At 59.7% G+C, this 18205-nt stretch overlaps 1 protein-coding gene across 1 annotated transcript; it reads left to right on the forward strand.

Annotated features, from left to right (window-relative positions):
• The first annotated feature begins 2260 nt into the window (after positions 1 to 2260).
• MTG2 (mitochondrial ribosome associated GTPase 2) lies at positions 2261 to 14222 on the forward strand. Its single transcript, XM_053447875.1, is given in 12 exon segments — positions 2261 to 8570; positions 10097 to 10187; positions 10190 to 10243; positions 10853 to 10968; positions 11487 to 11593; positions 11595 to 11703; positions 11942 to 11966; positions 11969 to 12077; positions 12507 to 12520; positions 12706 to 12921; positions 12924 to 12970; positions 12972 to 14222. Coding segments are annotated over 12 exon segments (1170 nt in total). The 5' UTR covers positions 2261 to 8396; the 3' UTR covers positions 13080 to 14222.
• The last annotated feature ends 3983 nt before the right edge of the window (positions 14223 to 18205 follow it).

An 18205-nucleotide genomic window follows, 5' to 3' on the forward strand; every position in this document is an offset into this window, starting at 1 on the left:
CCAGGGAGTTTTCTGTGCTTTGTGTTCAGACCAATAGACCAGCGCCTGATCATGGAGGGAGCAATGGGCTTGTCTGATGGGGGAGGTGGGTGTCATGGGGGGCAGCCAGTGCCTGAAGGGAGGTGCCGGTCTGGCGGGAGGTGAGTGTCGAAAGGGGATGTCCATGTCTGTCTGACTGGGACGGCTGGTATACGATGGGAGGCAAGTGCCTGCCTGACAGGGCAGCAGGTGCCTGACAAGGACAGCCAGTGTCTGATGGGGGAGGTGGGTGTTTGTCTGATAGCGGAGGTGGGTGTGTGTCTGACGATGGCGGCGACTGTCTGACAGCCAGTGTCTGATGGGGGCTGTGGGTGTCTGATGGGGTTAACAGGTGTCTCATGGGGGTGACGGATGTGTGTCTGACGACAGTAGCAGCTAACAGACAGCAGATGCCTGACAGGGACAGCTGGTGTCTGACGGGGGAGGTGGGTGTCTGACGGGGGCAGTGGCTATCTGACAGGGGAGGCAGGAGTCTGTCAGGAACAGCTGATGTCTGGTGGGGGAGGTGGGTGTCTGTCTGATGGGTGCAGAGGTTGTCTGTCTGACAGGGACAGCCAGTGTCTGATGGAGGCAGATGTCTGTCTGATGGGGGAGGCAGGTGTGCAATGGCAATGGCTGTCTGAGGGGGGTGGCAGGTGTCTGTCTGGCAGGGACAGCTGGTGTCTGCTGGGGGAGGCAGGTGTCTGATAGGGAAGGTGGGTGTGTGACAGCAATGGCTGTCTGAGGGGGGAGGCAAGTGTCTCTGACAGGGACAGCGGATGTCTGGTGGGGGAGGTGGGTGTCTGTCTGATGGGTGCAGCCAGTGTCTGATGCGGGCAGAGGCTGTCTGTCTGACAGAGACAGCCGGTATCTGATGGAGGCAGGCGTCTGTCTGACATGGACAGCTGGTGTCTAACAGGGGAGGTGGGTGTGTGTCCGATGATAGTGGCAGCTGTCTGACAGGGAGGGCTGGTGTCTGATGGGGGAGGGAGCTGACAGAGACAGCCAGTGCCTGATGGGGGAGGCAGGTGTGTGTGTGACAGGGGAGCCGGCTGTCTGTCTGAGGGGGGAGGTGGGTGTCTGTCCGGAGCAGCGGCTCTCTGACCCGGGAGGCGGCTGACGGGGTGTCGGGGGAGGGCTGCGGGTGTCTTTCTGATGGGGGCGGCCACGGTGTGACGGGGGAGGCGGTCGCCTGACCCGAGTGGCAGGCGTGTGTCTGACCCGGGCGATCCGGTGCCTCCAATCTTGCGCCTCCTCACAGATAGAGGAAAAGCGAGCCCGCTCGGGTCCAAAGGCGTGGGCGGGGCTTAGCCGCGTCTTCCGCTCACGCGCGCTGGGCCGGCCCTGCGCAGGCGCGGCCGTGCCGGGGGCGGGTCCAGCACCGGAAGTGACCTCACGGTCCCGGGCCAGACCCCGGAAGTGACGCAGCCTTCCGAAGAGGTGAGTGCGGGCGTGGGCGCCGCCCGGGGGAGCGCAGGAGGCCTTCGGGTCTGGCGCTGAGAAGGCGGGGGCGCGGCCCGGGAGCGCCGCGGGGGGGGCTCGGGCGCAGGCGGCGGGGCGGCGGCGTGGAGTCCCGCGCGCGGGCGTGTAAGGAGCCTTCCGGTGCGCGGAAGTTGGCGGCCGCGCGGTGGCCTGTGGCGGCGGCGTGCGGGGAGGCGGCTCGCGCCCGGCCGGCTCCTCGAGGCGCGCGCGGAGCGGAGGGACGCGGCCGGGGGCCTGTGCCGCTCCCTGCGGCTGTTCTGCGGCCGCGTCTCGAGGAGGCCCTTTCCGGCGCGGGCCGATCCGGCGGGGCGGAGCACGGCGTCCCTCCGAGCGTGCGAGCCCGGGGCGCCCCCGCCGGACCGGCCCGCGGGCGCTGCGGTCGAGGCGGGGGCGCTGCGGGGGCGGGCGAACGCAGGCCCGCGGCAGGCTCGGCGCTTTCGCTCGGGCCGGACCTCGCGTACCCGCCCCGGCTGCTCCCTGCGCCGCTGGGACGGGCGGGCTGGCGGCTCGGGCAGACGCTGCCTTCTGCGGACCCGTAGGACGGAGCTTCGCTCTTCGCGGACCCGAGAGGCTCTGGGCGAAGGTGGGGCCCCGGGCCCCCGGCCGCCTGCGCGCCTCCGCAGCACGTGTACTTGCTGCCGACTTTCGAGCCGGTTTACGCGAGCGCGGAGCCCGCGGCGGGGGCCTGACCGCGGCGACCAGGAGATCCAGACCCGCGCTGAGAGCGGGAGGCGGGTCCCGAGCCGCCCGGCCACCCTGGCAGCCCCGCCCTGCAATGGTGGGGCTTGGCCGGACCCTGGACCGGCTGTCTCCGCGCCCTGGCCCTTGTATGCGCGGAACAGGCCCGGCTGACGGGTGCTGCGGGGGGAGTTCCAGCTTTCCCCTTCCCCGGGGCGGACCACGCTGTCCGGTGGGACTTCGCGCTGTGCTGCACGTGTCGCGTGTGCGACCCGCTGGCCACGTGTGGCCGTGAACGCGTGGCACCCGCGTTGTGGTAACCGGGGGCAGGACTTTTATGTTTTTAGTTTGTGATGAGTTTAAACGTGGTGGCCGCGGGCGGCTGCGGCTGCCGCACTGGGCAGTGCCCGCTTCTCAAGGAAAACGGACGGAGCAGCAGTGGATCCCAGTCACGCTTGCGGGCTTGGCAGCGGGGAGCCGTGCGCCTCCGCCTTCAGCGGGCCTTTGCACACACGGTCGGTCGGAAGGGCGGGAAGGAGGAAGCACTTCAGTTGCGCGGGATTGGAGCTCAGGTCTCTGGCTGCTCTACGGGGATGACCTCCCGTGTGCTCGGTGTCCCCCGGTTTCACGGCGGAGCCCTGTGCCGGCCGTCCATGGCCGCCGGGTGGGCCGCGTGGCTCTGCAGGGGCCTGAGCTGTGGGCGCTGGTAGGCGCGACGCTGAGTTGTCTTTTCCCTTGTTTCACACTCCTGCCGCCGCACCTGACGGGTCGGCCTCGGGGGAGTCACGCGCGCCCTCATCTGCGGCGCGGGGCAGTGAAAGTCCGTCCTTACAGGGCTGTTAGGAGCACCCAATGAGGTCATCCTAAAAATACTCAGATCAGCGTTTTGCAGGTAGTGAGGGGGACGTCTCTAATGCTGATCGTTCGGCTCGTTTGTGGGGAGCTTACACGCAGTGCTCCTGACTGAGTGCGGCTCTTTTCTTTCTTTCTTTCTTTTAAAATATATTTATTTATCTGACAGAGATCACAAGTAGGCAGAGAGGCAGCAGCAGAGAGAGGAGGAAGCAGGCTCCCCGCTGGACAGGGAGCCCGACGCGGGACTCGATCCCGGGACCCCGAGATCATGGCCCGAGCTGAAGGCAGGGGCTTAGCCCGCTGAGCCACCCAGGCGCCCCTGCGATTGTTTGCTAATGTTATCTTCTGGTTGTTCACTGGGAGTGTGTAAGGACGCAAGGGATTTTTGTGTATTAACTGTGTAACCTGCAGCCTTGGTTAAATCGTTTTAATCCTCGTTCTGTAGATTTTTCTTGGGATTTTCTGTGGAAACAGTCATTTTCTGCCTACCTCCCCCTTATTTCAGTTGTTACCGCAGTGTTTACAAGACCGGGTTGCATAGAAGGGGGAGCATAGTGGTCCTTTCTCTGTCTCGGGGTGACAGGTCAGTCTCCAGGCAGCGTGACAGCCGCGTCGGCCCTTGGTGGATGCCCCATATCAGTTTGGAGGTGTTCCCGCCTGTTCCTCAGCTGCTGCGGCATTTCGTTTTCCCGGTCGTGGATGGCCGTCGGCTCCAGTCACACGTGTTGATTGCCGGTGGGAGGTGGGGTCAGACCTGCTGGGGGAAGCCTGAGTTCCAGGCCTCTGCCTCCTTGGCCCTGGCATGGCCTGGGCTCAGCCGGGCTCCTGTCCCTGAAGGACCCCGCATCTGTGTGCACCAGGGGTGCTGGGCTGTCGTTTCTTCGTCGGTAGTACCGGCTTCGGTGTGGGGTCCCATGGGCCTTGTGCAGTGAGCTGGGTGGTGACCTCACTTCCGTTTTCTGAGGAAGCTCTGTGAGGTGCTGTAAGGTGGCTCCTTGTTTCTTCCGTTTCTTGCCTGAATGCGCTCTAGGATCTGCGAGGGAAACCGGTGGAGTCCAGCGCGCGGCCTGGGGACTGTTCTCCCGTAAGTTTCACTCTTTGGTAGACGCGGAGCTGTTGGATTTCCTGTTTCGTTCTGTGTTTCTTGGTAAGTTGGTGTCCGAGAGGATGCCTCCGTGGGGTTCTCTCGCCCTCTCCGCATCGGTGCGCTGTGCTGTGAAACGCGTTTTAAATTCCGGACATTGATGATGTGTGTTCGCTGTTTTCTTGCTCGGTCTGACTGGAGGTTTGTCCGCTCTCGGGAGCTGTCGGGGCGGGTTCCCGTCCGTCTCCGTTGGCGTCCGGTCCTGCTTCTTTGGTTTCCTCATTGTGTCCTTCCTTCCGCTTCTGCTCTTCTCAGGTTTCCTGATCCCAGCTCCTGGGTTCAGGTCCCCCTTCTCTGCCGGTGTGAGCACCCAGAGCTCCGAGCGTCCCGGAGACTATGGTCCCTGTGCTCTCCTTCCCGTGCCGGTCGGGATCGTCTCTCGTTTCTTGCTCGGGGTCGTCTTTTACCTGCTGGGTTGCGCGCAGCAGTGTTGTCTGATCTCCGTGTCGTCGGGGTTCCCTTGGGTTCTTGGCCCTCACCGGCCGCGGTTCTGTTGCGGCTGGAGGACACTGTACCCACCTGCACAGCTGGCGGCGCGCGCCTTCCCCACGGACGGGCGTCCGCTCTGTGCGGTCGGACCCGCAGTGTGGGGGCCCGTGTTCAGGCCGTTGGCATCTTCACTGCTCTTGGTGGTTCGGTTGTTCAGTTTTGAGCTCCTTTATCACTTCCGGAGAGAACGCACCGACCTCCCTCCTGTCCTTGTGGGATGGTTTGTTTCTCCCTTTAACTCCGTCAGGTTTTGCTTGATGCACTTGGAAGCGCCCGTCGTGCGCAGCTGTAGCTGCTTGGTTCCCTGGCGAGCGGCTGTGTGTCCCGCTCGGACGTCTCCCTTACCCGGTCAGGTCGGAGCACACTCTTGTACTGTTGTCTGTCCCGTCTGTCTTTGTTCTGGTAGCCCCGTCCTTCTGAGTGGTCGGGGTGGTTTCCAAGCGTCCCCTGCCATCTGCTCATCGGCCCCGTGGCTGGCTCGTACTGCATGCCGGGGCCGCTCCAGCCTGTCCTCGCCTGCTTAGCGCCCAGACTGCACCACGCCGGGAAATGCAGGCAGTTCGCACCCAAACACAGTCCCTGCAGTCCCGTCCTGATCCTACACTTTCACGTGTGGGCCCTCTGCCTGCATTAAACACCCATGCATGATACTATAAATCAGAGTGATACTATAATTCAGTCTTTCTTGCTATAATATTTAATTTGGGGGGCGCCTGGGGCTCCATCAGTTAAGCATCGACTCTTGAGTCCAGCTCAGGTTGTGATTTCAGGGTCCTGGGATTGGGCCCACATCAGGCTCTGCACTCAGTAGGGGTCTGCTTGAGAGTCTCTCTCCTCCTGCCCCTCTCACAGTGAAAAGCTCTCACTCGCTTTTCAATAAAATAAGTCTTTAAAACAATAAAGTTAAAAGAAAAGGAGGTGGTCTTGTGCATTCAGTTTCTGTTGCCGCCCCCCATTCCTAAAGATCCGGATTTCCCTCTGGTGCCATTTTACTCCACCTGGAGAACTTTCTCCAGCATTTCCGGTAGAGTGGGTAGAGCGGCGTGACGTCTGCTTTTTCCGTCATCTGAGCCTGTCGCGTTTCACTCCCTCCTGAAAGGTGTTGTCACCAGGTGTGTGAAGCTGGGCGCGGGGCCCTTTCGGGACTCTAAACACAGCATTCCAGGATGGCTTCATGCTGCATGGGGTCCTGGATCTGGCTCTGGAAAAGAGAAAGCGATGTCAGTGGGGAAACGTGAAAGTCAGATGCCATCTGGAGTTTAATGAAAGTACCCAAGCTGGCTTTTTAGTTTGGACAAACGTACCCAGGTCATGTAGGATGCTGATACTGGGGGAAACCAGCTAAGAGGTATGTGGGAGTATCTTTCACGTTTTTGTGAATCTAAAATCATTACCAGATAGGGGCGCCTGGGTGGCTCTGTCCAGTAAGCATCCGACTCTTGGTTTTGGCTCAGGTCACGATCTCAAGGGTCTCGAGATCAAGTCCTGCGTCAGGTTCCACGCTGGGCATGGAACCTGCTTGGGATTCTCTCCCTCTGCCCCACTCCTGCACAGAGGCACATGCTACACACTCCACGCGCTCTCACATACATACAATAATGCCCAAGTAAAAGTTTGCTTTAAAACAGTGCACTTACGGCACGGTAACAGGAGGGTATCCCTGCGGGGGAAGGTTTGGCCGCGATGGGGACTGAGCCAACAAACAAACATGTCAAAGATGTTGGAAGCCAGGACTCTGGCAGTCAGAATGAGGTTGTCGAGACCGAAAACTAGCATGAGCCCTGTGGTGTGCCATCGGGGCATAGTGTGAACTCATGGTTTCCTGCGGTTGCTGCGCTCCCGCTGAGGGGATGGGCATAGCAGGCCGGGGCGGCGGGAGGGCGTGTGTGCGTGTGTGCACCTTCGTCTGCTCTCGGTCCCGCTGAGCCTGCAGGCAGCAGCACCCCAGCAGCCTGCCGCATGCACGGGGCTTCCGAATCCCATCCTCCACCCGAAGCAGCTAGGGCTGCTTGAGTCAAGGCTGGCCCCGGGTCACCTGGGGAGGGTGTGACGCGAGCCCAGAACATTTTGTGTCACGAAGCAGGAAAGTGCTCTGAGACTGATGGGTTGCCGCTCTGGCCAAGCTGAAGACCGTTTGAAGATCAAAAATAAATAAATCACAGAGTTGGGCTCACTGACTAAAATAAGAAGCACGAGCCCATGGGAATGAATAAACAGGAAGCTTAGGAGGACAGAGGGGGCCGGCAGGGACCCCCGAGGGCTGGAGCTCGAAGCACGGCAGGAAGGGACCAAGGAAACCCAGTCCTCCACGGGGCTCGCGGGACATTCTTGTCACAAGGGGAGTGGCCGTCAAAGGGGACACAGACAAGCCGAGAGACGCCTGTCCTGTGGCCGTGCAGGTGTCGCGGGCACGAGAGCCAAGGAAAGGCTGGAGAACGTTCCAGGCTAAAGAAGCCGAAGACCCTGCGGAGGGGGCTGTGAGCATGGCTGGTGGCCTTCGTGCAGAGGTCGCCCGGCTCCGTAGGGGGTGATGCCCTTGGGCGCAGGGAGTCCCCATGGGGTGTTCTGGGCTGGGGCGGGGGGAGGAAGGTCGGCAGCTTCCCTGCAGGTTGTTTTGGGAAGGAAAGAGCCCTCCCCCCCAAACTCCCGCTTTTCCGTAACTGCGACTGTTTCCAAATGAGAACCAAATTTTTTAGTGCCTTGCTAAGAGAGAAATTCCCACAAAGGATGTGCCTCTAACAGGCAGAACGTGAGATGTGGAGCAGGAGGCGCATGAGGGACGTCTAAGGAAAACCGAATTCTGTTCCTCTGCTGTGTTAAACACGTAGTGGCTTTATAATGACTTTTAAAATATTACACGTACATTTATATTCCTACCTGCACGTACGTTTCACAGCTAGAACGGGAGGAAAGCCTACCCGGTTTTCCTTTTATGGAAATGCCCACACAGCGGGGATGCCTGAGAGTGGGTGGGTATCAGGCACTCACAGCAAAGGGAGAAGGGGTGTTGCCCCATGGAGGGCCAGGACCCGGACTGCCTCCCATCTGTCCTTGGCACCTGTGGGATGTGTAGCTATTATGGGCTGTTGAATGAACAGGTAACGGTGTGTGTGAGCAGCTCCTGGTTAAGGAGAAGTGGCTCACGTTGACTCAGCATGCACATGGGTGGCCTGCTGGGCATTAACTGGCCTGTCCTCCCAGCCCTGTCCCCTGACAGATGCACAGGGTGGGGCCGCACACGGAAGGGTGCCCCTGGCTCACACGGGGGAGGAGGGGCGAAGGGGGAATCACAGCCACACTCCATACTCGGTATTCTCACCACCTTCCCGTTCAGCTGGTTTTAAGTGGTACAAACTAACCCAGTAACGTTTGAGTAATCGGGTGTTTTTATTTTTAAGCAGTTTTTATTTGAGGCTCAGATTTTTTGGTTCATGTTTCATTGATCAGATATTTGGAAACGCACAAAGGAGCGTGCATATCTGCTGTTAGAGGAGATTTAACAGTTTACATGGTCGTCTTGCTCCCAGGTGACAGGCTGATGAGGGCGGGCGAGCTTTGCCGGCTCAGCTCAAAGCGGTGAGAGACGGAGGACGTCCTGGCCCTCGGTCGGCTGGTGTGTTTTGGCACCACAGGGGGAGACCGCGCCGCGCAGGGCCTGGCCTTGCGTTCCTCCGGCTGCACCTTGAAACCAAGTGTCTGACTTTGCCGATTTCATTTTTGTTAGGACGCCATGGCGCCTTCGAGGCTTCTCGCACTAGGACCGAGGACTGTGCCTGGCGGCGTGGGGCGCTGGACTCAGGTCCGGCTGTGGCCCCCTTCTCCCAGGCTGCTCTCAGACAGCTGTGGGGACCACGCCAAGCACCGGGAACCCCCCGGGAAGAAACTGCTCTCCGAGAAAAAACTGGTGAGGCTTCTGACCTTGAAGGACACCTGCCACATCCCCCCGAGAAAGCACAGGGTGTTGTTTTGAGTTCTCGGCATCCGGCTCGTTCTGAGCGTATGGCGGAGGGGACACATGTAGCTTCCTGAATGTGCGGGAGTGGGATGAGAGCCTGTGTGCCCCGAGCCCCCAGTTCTCGTGAACCCTGCGAAGACCAGGGCGAGTACCAGAGGCTCCAGAAGCTTCAGCCATGTTCCGTCCCTTCAGCTGGGAGCGGCGCACGCACGCTTCTTCAGCACCCGCCTGCGTGTCTGACTTGGGTGCTAGGTACATTCTCAAGGAGGTGTTTGCCATTTCTTAATTTAAAGATCTGGGGAGGGGAGGCTAGGCCTTTAGTTTCATAGTTCTTTAAGCCTTACCTGGTGTTTGTTGTTTATCACAACCTTGTATTGAAAACATGAATGATCTTTGATTAAATTCAAGAAAATAAGTGTTTACGACCCTTCACTTTCTCCTGAATGGGGGAGGGGGCTCCGCTAAGCATTATCAGGGCAAACAGCGTCTCCCCGTAGACACCTCCCTGCTCGCCGCAGCCGTGTTTGCCGGCCACGTGGCTCAGTGTTCCTTAGGGGTCTCATCTCTTCCCCAGACGGTAAAAATTCAATCCAAGCTTTTCCTCCCCTAAAATGCTCACCAGTTGTGCTTTTTTCCCATCGGGTTGATGTTGATGCTGTTGGCATATAACAAAATTAGACATTGAGTTTTTGAAATAGTAATTCATGTTTTTTCCATGTGGTGGTGCCAGAGAATCTTAAAATACTTGTGTATTTTTTTTTTAAATCTGCTTAGGAGTAGTGGTTAGAAATGCCAACGTGCTGGGTCCTGGCAGAGGGGCTGTCCGTGCCCACGCGTGCAGCCGGTGGGTGGGCTCGCTAGCGGTCACAGCCTGGCCCCTGGAACCCAGGCGCCTCGGAGAGCTGACCTTCTCGTAGGATGAGCTCATGTTTTTTAAATGTGAACCCAGTTCGTCAGTCCTCATCCTGTAGCTAGAGTGTGCCTCCCTGAGGAGCCCAGAGAAAAAGCCTGCTCCGAGGGCAGTTCTGTGTGCACCGCTGTGCGAGCACGGCCCTCCGCAGTCAGCTCCTGAGTTAGAAGCCCGCTTGCCCCCCAGGACTCCCGTTCATTATTGCGTCTTTCCAGGAGCAAAACCCTGGTGTTTCTGTAACGTTTTTGTTCAGTGACTATTTGAGGAAAGATGGAAGAGGCTCTATTTAAGGAGGATTTCCTAATAGCTCCTGATTTCCTCAGGCTGCCTTTCCTACCTGTTGTCCAGTTTTCACTTCCAGCACGTTGACCGACGTTTGCCTACAAACAGTAGTGACTTGTGGAGACTTTCTCACACTTGCATCGTAGGCGAAATTGGCAATTTAGTATCATTAACTTCTCGTTTTAAAACCTGTCACAGATACAAAAGGTACATTTCGCACGCTGCTCGGTCCCTGGAGGGATTGCAGCGTGGGTAATGACCCGGCTCGCTGTGCTCCCTGCAGAAGAGACATTTCGTGGACCACCGCCGAGTGCTCGTCTGCGGGGGCCGTGGCGGCGACGGGGTGAGCTGCTTCCATAGCGAGCCCCGGAAGGAGTTGGAGGCCCAGATGGTGGCGACGGAGGCAACGGTGGCCACGTCGTCCTGAGAGGCACGTGCTGCAAGGGGCCGTTGGGGGAGGAGCGCTGTGTCTGCTCACCTTTGGGGCGGGGCCTTTCCCCTCCTTCTCATCCTCCTGCGGATTTGAATTCAAGAACCGGCCGACGGACACCAGTTTGGTGACATTATACGGATGTTCACATTTTAAAAGTTCCTTAAACCAGTTTCAGTGGTGGGTGATGTTAAATTTCAGAACACGAAGCTCATTTGCGCTCAGGGACTCCAGCGCTAGGCCGGAAGGCAAAGGGCAGGGTCCGCGTCACTCGCCCCGGATGCGCTGGGAGGCTCTTGATTGCGCAGAACGCTGTGGGGACGAGCGGTGGGTAAGGCGGCGACGTAGTCAGCGGTCACGACACGATCAAGTGCGACTGCTGGTACTCTGATGATGGTATCGTGGCAAAGTCTGACTTTTCCAGAAATGGTGTTTTCTTAAAATGAGAACTTTTGCTTTCTAAAAGAAAATCACGTTGCCAGTTGGGTCACTTGTGCCGTGACTTCACGCCATGGTTCCCTGTGCGTTCCCTGTGTCCTTAAATGGATAGTGTGCAGATGGTTGTGCTTTTAACCCAAGGATGGTGAAGGCCCTTGCTCTATGTCACAGCTGACCGGCAAGTCAAGTCGCTGTCCTCAGTGCTGTCTCGGTACCAGGGTTTCCACGGAGAGTCCGGTGGCAGGAAGAACTGCTTCGGGCGCAGCGGCACCCCCCTCTACGTCCTGGTGAGCCGAAGGCTGCAGAGCCCGCCCCGCCTGCCTCCCAGGGCCCCCCTGGCTTGGTCATGCAGCTGCCCTCCATGAAGCAAAGCCCTGGGGTGACGCTTGGTGCTCACTTTATCCCATGTGCATGTATGACCTGTTCAAAAATCATGAAATTATAGTATTAAGGGCAAGACCCCAGGAGCCCACTGTTAGTCCATCCTTACCCTCCCAGGGCATCTCTGGGAGTGGAGACTTGGCTCCTCTCGGATTAGCCAAGTGTTTTTCAAAAGCTCCCATCCACCCTAATGTTTGAGAAACACTATTTCAAAAAGCCATTTATGCCGTCTGCAGGGGGTGTCACAGCCTCATAAAGTCCCTTTGAAGGCTGGGACCTTTTCCTGGTGCTTCAGAGTTCTGCAGAGGGGGGACCTAGTGGTGTCCCCGCCCCTCTGCCACGCGCCCTTCTTCCAAGCGTGGACACAGGCGCTCAGAGCGCTCCGCCCCACGTGTTTGCTCTCCTATAAGCACTTTATTTTCAGGTCCCAGTGGGCACGTTAGTGAAGGAGGGAAAGGAAGCCGTGGCTGACCTGTCGCGCCCGGGTGATGAGTACATTGCTGCTCTGGGCGGGGCAGGAGGAAAGGTAACCGCTTTTCCTGGCCAATGAGAACCGCGCACCTGTGACTTGCACCCCTGGGCGGCCCGGTCAAGAACGCGTCCTCTTCCTGGAGCTCAAGACGATGGCCCACGCTGGAATGGTGGGTATCATCTGGAGGGGGGAGGAGGTGGCATTTCTGCAACAGAGCAAGAGAAAGTCCGGCCCTGGTGACGGCACGTGCCTCCAGCCTAGACATGAGGGACAGCTTGGTGGCACCGCCCCTCCCAGGGAGGCCCTGGGTGCGCACTCAGGAGCCCACACTCGACGTGTCCCTGCTCCCCGACCTTGGCCAGGCACGGGCGCCCTGAGGTGACAAGGTGGGTTTGCCTTTGCTGCAGGTTGGGTTCCCCAATGCTGGGAAGTCCTCCTCCTCCGGGCCATTTCGAACGCGAGACCCGCTGTGGCTTCTACCCGTTCACCACTCTAAAGGCCCCACGTTGGGATTGTTCACTGTGAGACCACCAGCAGATAGCAGTAGAGCTCCAGGGTTCTGCTGAGGTGGCCTGAGATGGCATCTGAGCACGAATTATGTATTCAGAGCTTCCCACCCAAGATGGAGCGCTGTCTCTCCTCGTTTCAGCTCTCGTAGTTCTGGCAAACCCACCGACCCCCAGCCCTCTGCTGCTGGGTTCAGAACCCATGTGTCGCTTTCAAACCGGTGGAAGTCCCGCCTCCTCTGGTCTCCCAGCCTCCGTTGTGGAGACGACATGTGACTCGAAAAGCTTCCCGTACCATTTTGAGACAACTTTTTCCCAGAAGATAATGTGCCATTAAAAATAGTAAGCTGCCGCTCGGGCTGCTCCTACGGCGCCCTTAGATCGGCGGAGTGCTCTGACTCGCCACCAGGAATCCGGTTCTTAAGTGACAGGCAGCATTTCCCCCTTTTCTGAATCATTTCTGAAGCCAGAGGCTGGCCCGTGTTAAGTATCCTCGTGAAGCCAGCCGGCCTGTCACCCACACCCATCGGTGCCCCTGCAGAGCTGAGAGCACAAGTGCCTGGGGCGGTGGGTGGCCTGACCGCATCCCCTTCAAGGCGCGGCGCGCGGGGCCCACAGGGAGCCGGGCCTGTCCCCGCAGCCCCTCTGTTCTGTGTGCCCTGCAGTGGCCGACATCCCGGGCATCATCCGGGGCGCGCACCAGAACCGGGGCCTGGGGAGCGCCTTCCTCAGGCACATCGAGCGCTGCCCATTCCTCCTGTTCGTCGTGGATCTGTCGGAGCCGGAGCCGTGGACGCAGGTGGAGGACCTGAAGTTCGAGCTGGAGAAATATGAAGCCGGCCTGTCCGAGCGACCGCATGTGGTCGTGGGGAATAAGATCGACTCCCGCAGGCCCGAGCAGCTCTGCCCCAGCTGCGCGCCTGCCTGGGCTCCGAGCGTCATCGCCCTGTCGGCCGCAACTGGGGAGAACTTAGAGGCGCTGCTGCTGCGCCTGCAGGAGCTCCACAGCCAGCACGTGGGTGCCGAGCTCCGCTGGTAGCCACTGGACCGTCACTTAAAAGTGACCACCCTGACGCGGCTCTGGGTGGAGATAAGAAAGTTGCTGCTTTGCCTTGCGCTGTCCCTGGCGCTCCCTCCCAGCCAGCGGGCCAGGACCTCGGACATGTCGGACGTGTGCGTCTCCTACTGATCTGCTCCCACTGGGCCTCCTGCACCTGCCAGCGTGATGACCACGCTGAGCTGGGCTCCCTGCCCTCCTCAGTACCTCTAAGTGGTGAGGAGCCCGTGGCCGGGCAGCTGAGCCGCCTGACTTGGTGGGCCGAACCCCTTACTGCATGCGGGACCCCCGCAGCTGGGAGGCACAGACTCCGGATCCTGACACTGTCATCGCAGTGCTGGCTGCGGTCCCAGAGGCCGTCCGCCCTACAGAGGGGACATGAGGACGCTGGGACAGGGAGCCTTCCCAGCCGCAAGGCTCTTCTCAAATGCCCCTGTCTGAGCAATGCAGTAGGGCCGACGCCTCCCGTGTTGTTCCCAGACTTGGCTGCTCTGTGCAGGAGTTGTTGGCTTCACGACTGAACGCACCCAATATCCGACCGGGGCCGTGCGAGTCATTAGCTGAGGACGCAGGCGCGTGTCCCCACATAAGTCTGCAGCTTCAGGCGTGTCCCTGGGGCCCCTTAAGAGACGGTGTGGTTGGGGACCAGGGGTAACCAGGGGAAGGGGCCTTGGGCCCTTTGGGGATTTGCCCCCCGGGTCCTTGCTGCCAGCTGCGAGCGTGCTGGGGGCTGGGCCTGCCTCAGACAAGAAGCTTGTGTCCGGGCTTTCAGGAGCCGTTCCGTTTTGATCTACCGTCAAATCTGCAAATAGAACGAGAATCCTTTGCCTGAAGCTTTATTTAATGTCTTATAATTTCCGAGGTCCTTGTGTTCTGGAAACCAGAGATGGGTTTTGCAATCTCTTTGCTCTTTCTGGGGCCACCACAAAGGATTTCGTAGAGCCGTGTTAATTATCGTGGCCTTTCATCTCCAGCCAGCCCCACGCCGGTGCTGCACCCGGGGGGCGACACTGGGGGCCTCCCTGCGTCTGTCCTGCGCTCACCTGTGCCCCCAGCAGCCTCAGGACCTGACCCAGCTGAGGCACCGCTCAGTATTTATGGAGTGAAGAAAGGGATGGTGTCTGACGTTGTGTACATTGGTGAGTTTAGTTAAGGCACGTGTTTTGGCAGGAGATTCGCTTGAGCAGCGGAGGCCTGGGCGCCACCTCCCCTCCCGTCCGCAGGGTCCACTGAGGCCTGAGCCGGGCTCCGTGTATCTGCCTGAGGCACCGCCTGTTGACACCGCCCTGGCTCAGGGACTCCACTCTCCCGCCCGCCGCGCAGGCGCTGTGATGCGTGCATGTGAACCCTCTTCCCGCCCTCACTTGGAGCTGACCTCCAGCATGGTCTACTTGCCTCGTTTTCTCTCCACCTGGATATTTGTTTCTGTCCCGACGTCTGTCCCTTCCTGTCCGTTCCGTCTTGCAGCGCTCGGGCTCCAGTGGGCGTTTCCTTCCCTGTGCCCCTCCAGTCTGCTGTACCACGCAGGCTGCCCCGCAGTGTCTCCCTCCCTTGCTGTACTCCCACCTGTCGAGGTGGCTGTCTCCCGGCTCTTCACGGCCTTTCTGGAAGTGGGTGTGAAGATGGGGACCTGAGCCGCAGGAGGCAGCATTTCCTGCATTCCCCCATTTTTAAGCCCTAAGGCATGGCACCCCGATTTCCCCGGCCCTGTGTCCACTTGCTCCAGAGGACAAGCCTTAGGCTCCTGCACAGCTCCCGAGGGCACATCACCAGCCCTGCACTCAGCCCTGTCCCCGCCCCACCCCCACCCCGAGAGGTAGGCCCTGCCCTGCTGGCCTCCCTTCGTCTTCATGGAGGCCCAGCCCCTCCTCATGCCTTTCCTCACATGGCAGTAGGGCTCGTGGTAGGAGCAGATGGATCACCCCTGTTTCCCGGTGTGTCAAGGCCTGGAAAACAGGCGCATTGCCCCCTGCGCTGGAAACCCAACGTGGCAAGCACGTGTAAATCCAGCAGCAAGCAGAAGGCCAGATGACACCATTGTGTGACCGCAGGACGACCCCAGCTCTGCTGCCTGGCCCACCGGTCCTGTGAGAGGTGGGGTCCGTCCCTGCCATCAGCCAGGGCTGACCTGCAGAGTGCGGGGACTGGGCCCACGTGACCCTGTTAGCGCCCTGCATACAGCCAAGCTCCAGCTTGACGGCAGGCGCCACCGAGGCCAGAACAAGCCCCCACGGCACCCATCCACGGGTCTGAGCCACACATGGTTGCTTCATGCCAGGAATGTGGAGTGGCTTGCGGGAGGGAGTATGCACTGGTTTGTTGCAAAGGTGCAGAATGAGCCCTCCTTGGGCCTTCTCTGTCCAGGTGCCTTGAGGCGCTGATCTCCTGGCAGTGGGGTTGGAGGGCCTGGAGCCCTCAGAGCACCTAGCTCGCCCATCGCCCATTGTGGGGCCACGGCCTTGGGCTCAGTGGCAGGCAGCCAAGATGCAGTGGGGCCGGGAGCAGGGCTGCTGCCTCCCCACATCTTACAAGGACACCGGTCATTGGACTTAAGGTACACACTAAGCCAGGATGATATAATTTTGAGATCTTTAATTCCATCTGAAAAGACACTATTTCCGAACGCGGTCCTACTGTGTCCTACCCTGAGATTCCGGTGTGGTGACTGGGGAGGGGAGGGCTAGTGCCAGTTACACGGCAGAGTGGAGAGCACCCCTTCTAATTCTGAGGTTTTGTACATTTCCAGAATGTGCCCGGGTCCCTCCCTCTCCCCACACATCAGAAACCCTCCCTCGGAGCAAAGCCCCCATCCTCCCCCACTGCACCCCACGACGAACACTCCCGATGGAGGCTGTTGTGGGGCTGCTCCCTGAGAGCCCAGTGCCCCATAAACGTCCTCCACGACACTGGGGAGACCTTCCCATCCACCCGACCAAAACCAGCCTGCCTACTGGGGCCCACCATGGGCACGAGCAGCGTGTCTCCGCTAGTGCGGCTGCCTGACATTGTGCGGCCACTCCTCCCCCCCACGTAGCCTCCTTGACCGAAAATGCCTCTTTGGCCGGGGCTGTGTCTCACGGCCGGGCCAGTGCCCAGAGGCCTAAGGGCACAGACGCTGGGCGATGTTAGTTCAGGTAAGTCGTGTCGGGGCCAGTGATCAGAGGCTACCGAGTGGACAGCTTTGCTCAGCGACACACGGGCGCTGTGCCCTCCCCCCAAGACCGCACGTGGGGTTGCACCTTGGCCCTCCAGAAGCCCCATGGAGGTGGGGCCCGGCTGCTGGTGCTCGGGGCGCTGAGGCTGGCACGGGGCCTTGGTGACAGCCGTCCTGCCTCAACTATGGCCACATGAATCTGCACAGATTCGGAGCTTGAAGAACTGAATGTTTCAGGGGTGACAGACTGTAGTTTGGGACAATGAAGACGGGGAGCTGGAGGGCAGTGCAGGAGCGTGGCACGGCTTGTTTGGTGTCAGCGAGCCGCATGCTTAGAAACGGGCTAAAGGGTCCATTTTATGTGTATTTGACCACAGTAGCAGAATTATCTCAGCCCCCCCCCAGATGTGCCGTTGCACACTCGCACACATGGGAGTGCAGGTGACACGGGAGTCCGTGGGTCGTGGTGATGCCCATGTCCTGGTGTGGCCCCGCCCGGCCACTCTGTGAGGCGCCCGTGGGGAAACCGGACAGAGGACACGTGCAGTCTCTGTTGCTTCTACAGTTGCGTGCGAGTCCCCAACCTCAGAAGGGACCTCAAAACGGAAAAGACTGGAGAAGCGGCTGCTCTCAAGACAAGCTCTGTGGGATCGGGCCTACATCACCCCTGTGTGCCCAGACTGTCACCACGCTGTCACACCTGATAAATGCTTGTTGAAAGCAGACACGCATAAGGTTAATAGAACATAATGGATCCGTCTGCAGCCCGCACACCCCTGGGTGTCAGGCTTCTGCAGGGAATGTGCTTCCTGAATCCAGGACACCACTCACGTGCACCGTGAGGGTAAATGGGTCCGTGCAGGGGGTCCTCGGGGCGGGTGGACGTTGCCGACGGCATTCATACTCTCATCACTGCTGCGTGGGCTCGGACGGTCGGGGCCACCCAAGGCTGCTTCTGAAAGGGCTGTATCAAGAAAGCCGGATAGGACGGGGGGCGCCCAGGCCCCCTGGTCCAGTGTATGCAGGGCCACACAGGCTATGGGCAGTCACCGTGACCCTGCCCACACATACTTTGTGATCCCACAATCCACAGGCCCCCAAACTCACAGGGCACAGCCAGGGCTGCCTCGGGGCCTTGGAGGCCACAGATGGGGTGCTTGGCTAGTCTCCGGCTTGCGATCATTGGGTTCCTGAGAAGGTCTTCGCAGAAAATTGACGGGTACCGGTATTTCCCCCAGGGCCAGGAAATTACTGATTTTTGCCTTGACCATGATCTGTTACTGTACCTGTGACACTCGGCTCTGGGGGTATGTGCAGTAAGGCCCCCCTGCTGGAGGTGGAGGGGAGGGGTTGTGCTACCCGGCCCCCAGCCCGGGTTCCCTCATCCGTGCAGTGGGGACAGTAAGGCCCAGGGCAGCAGGGTCACCACCGGCCTGGCCTGGGGGCCTTAAGCTTGTTCACTTCAGCCCTACCCAGAGTACTCCAGGCAGCGTATCCAGGGGGCCAGGCCAAGGGCCCACACCCCTCCAAAACCCCCACCCAAGCACTTAGTCCTTTCCATGCAGTCAGGTGGCTCCTTAGAGCGGAACCCTCCCCCGCATCCCCTCCACCACAGTGTCTGTGAGAAGGACGGGGAGGGTTGCCAGATGTGATTTGAATTTCAGATCCACAACAAAGAACTGTGTGCACTACCACAAAAGCACTGTTTGTTACGAATCTGAAATCCAGATAACAGGTCCTGCCTTTTATCTGCCTGCCCCAAGGGGAAGGGGGGGGCCTGGAGGAAGGACTGGAGGGCTGGGCTGGGCCTGGCCAGGGAGAGGATGGCCCAGGGCTGCAGGGGAGCAGGGGCACCCCTGCAGTCTCCCCCACTCCCTGACTGAGGGCACTGCCTTCTTCCAACCTGTAGAGGGGCACCCTGGCAGGCAGGAGGTTAGCTGCAGGCCTGTAGCTG

This window comes from Lutra lutra, chromosome 9 (genome assembly GCF_902655055.1).
Source record: "Lutra lutra chromosome 9, mLutLut1.2, whole genome shotgun sequence".
In the NCBI taxonomy this organism is placed as follows: domain Eukaryota; kingdom Metazoa; phylum Chordata; class Mammalia; order Carnivora; family Mustelidae; genus Lutra; species Lutra lutra.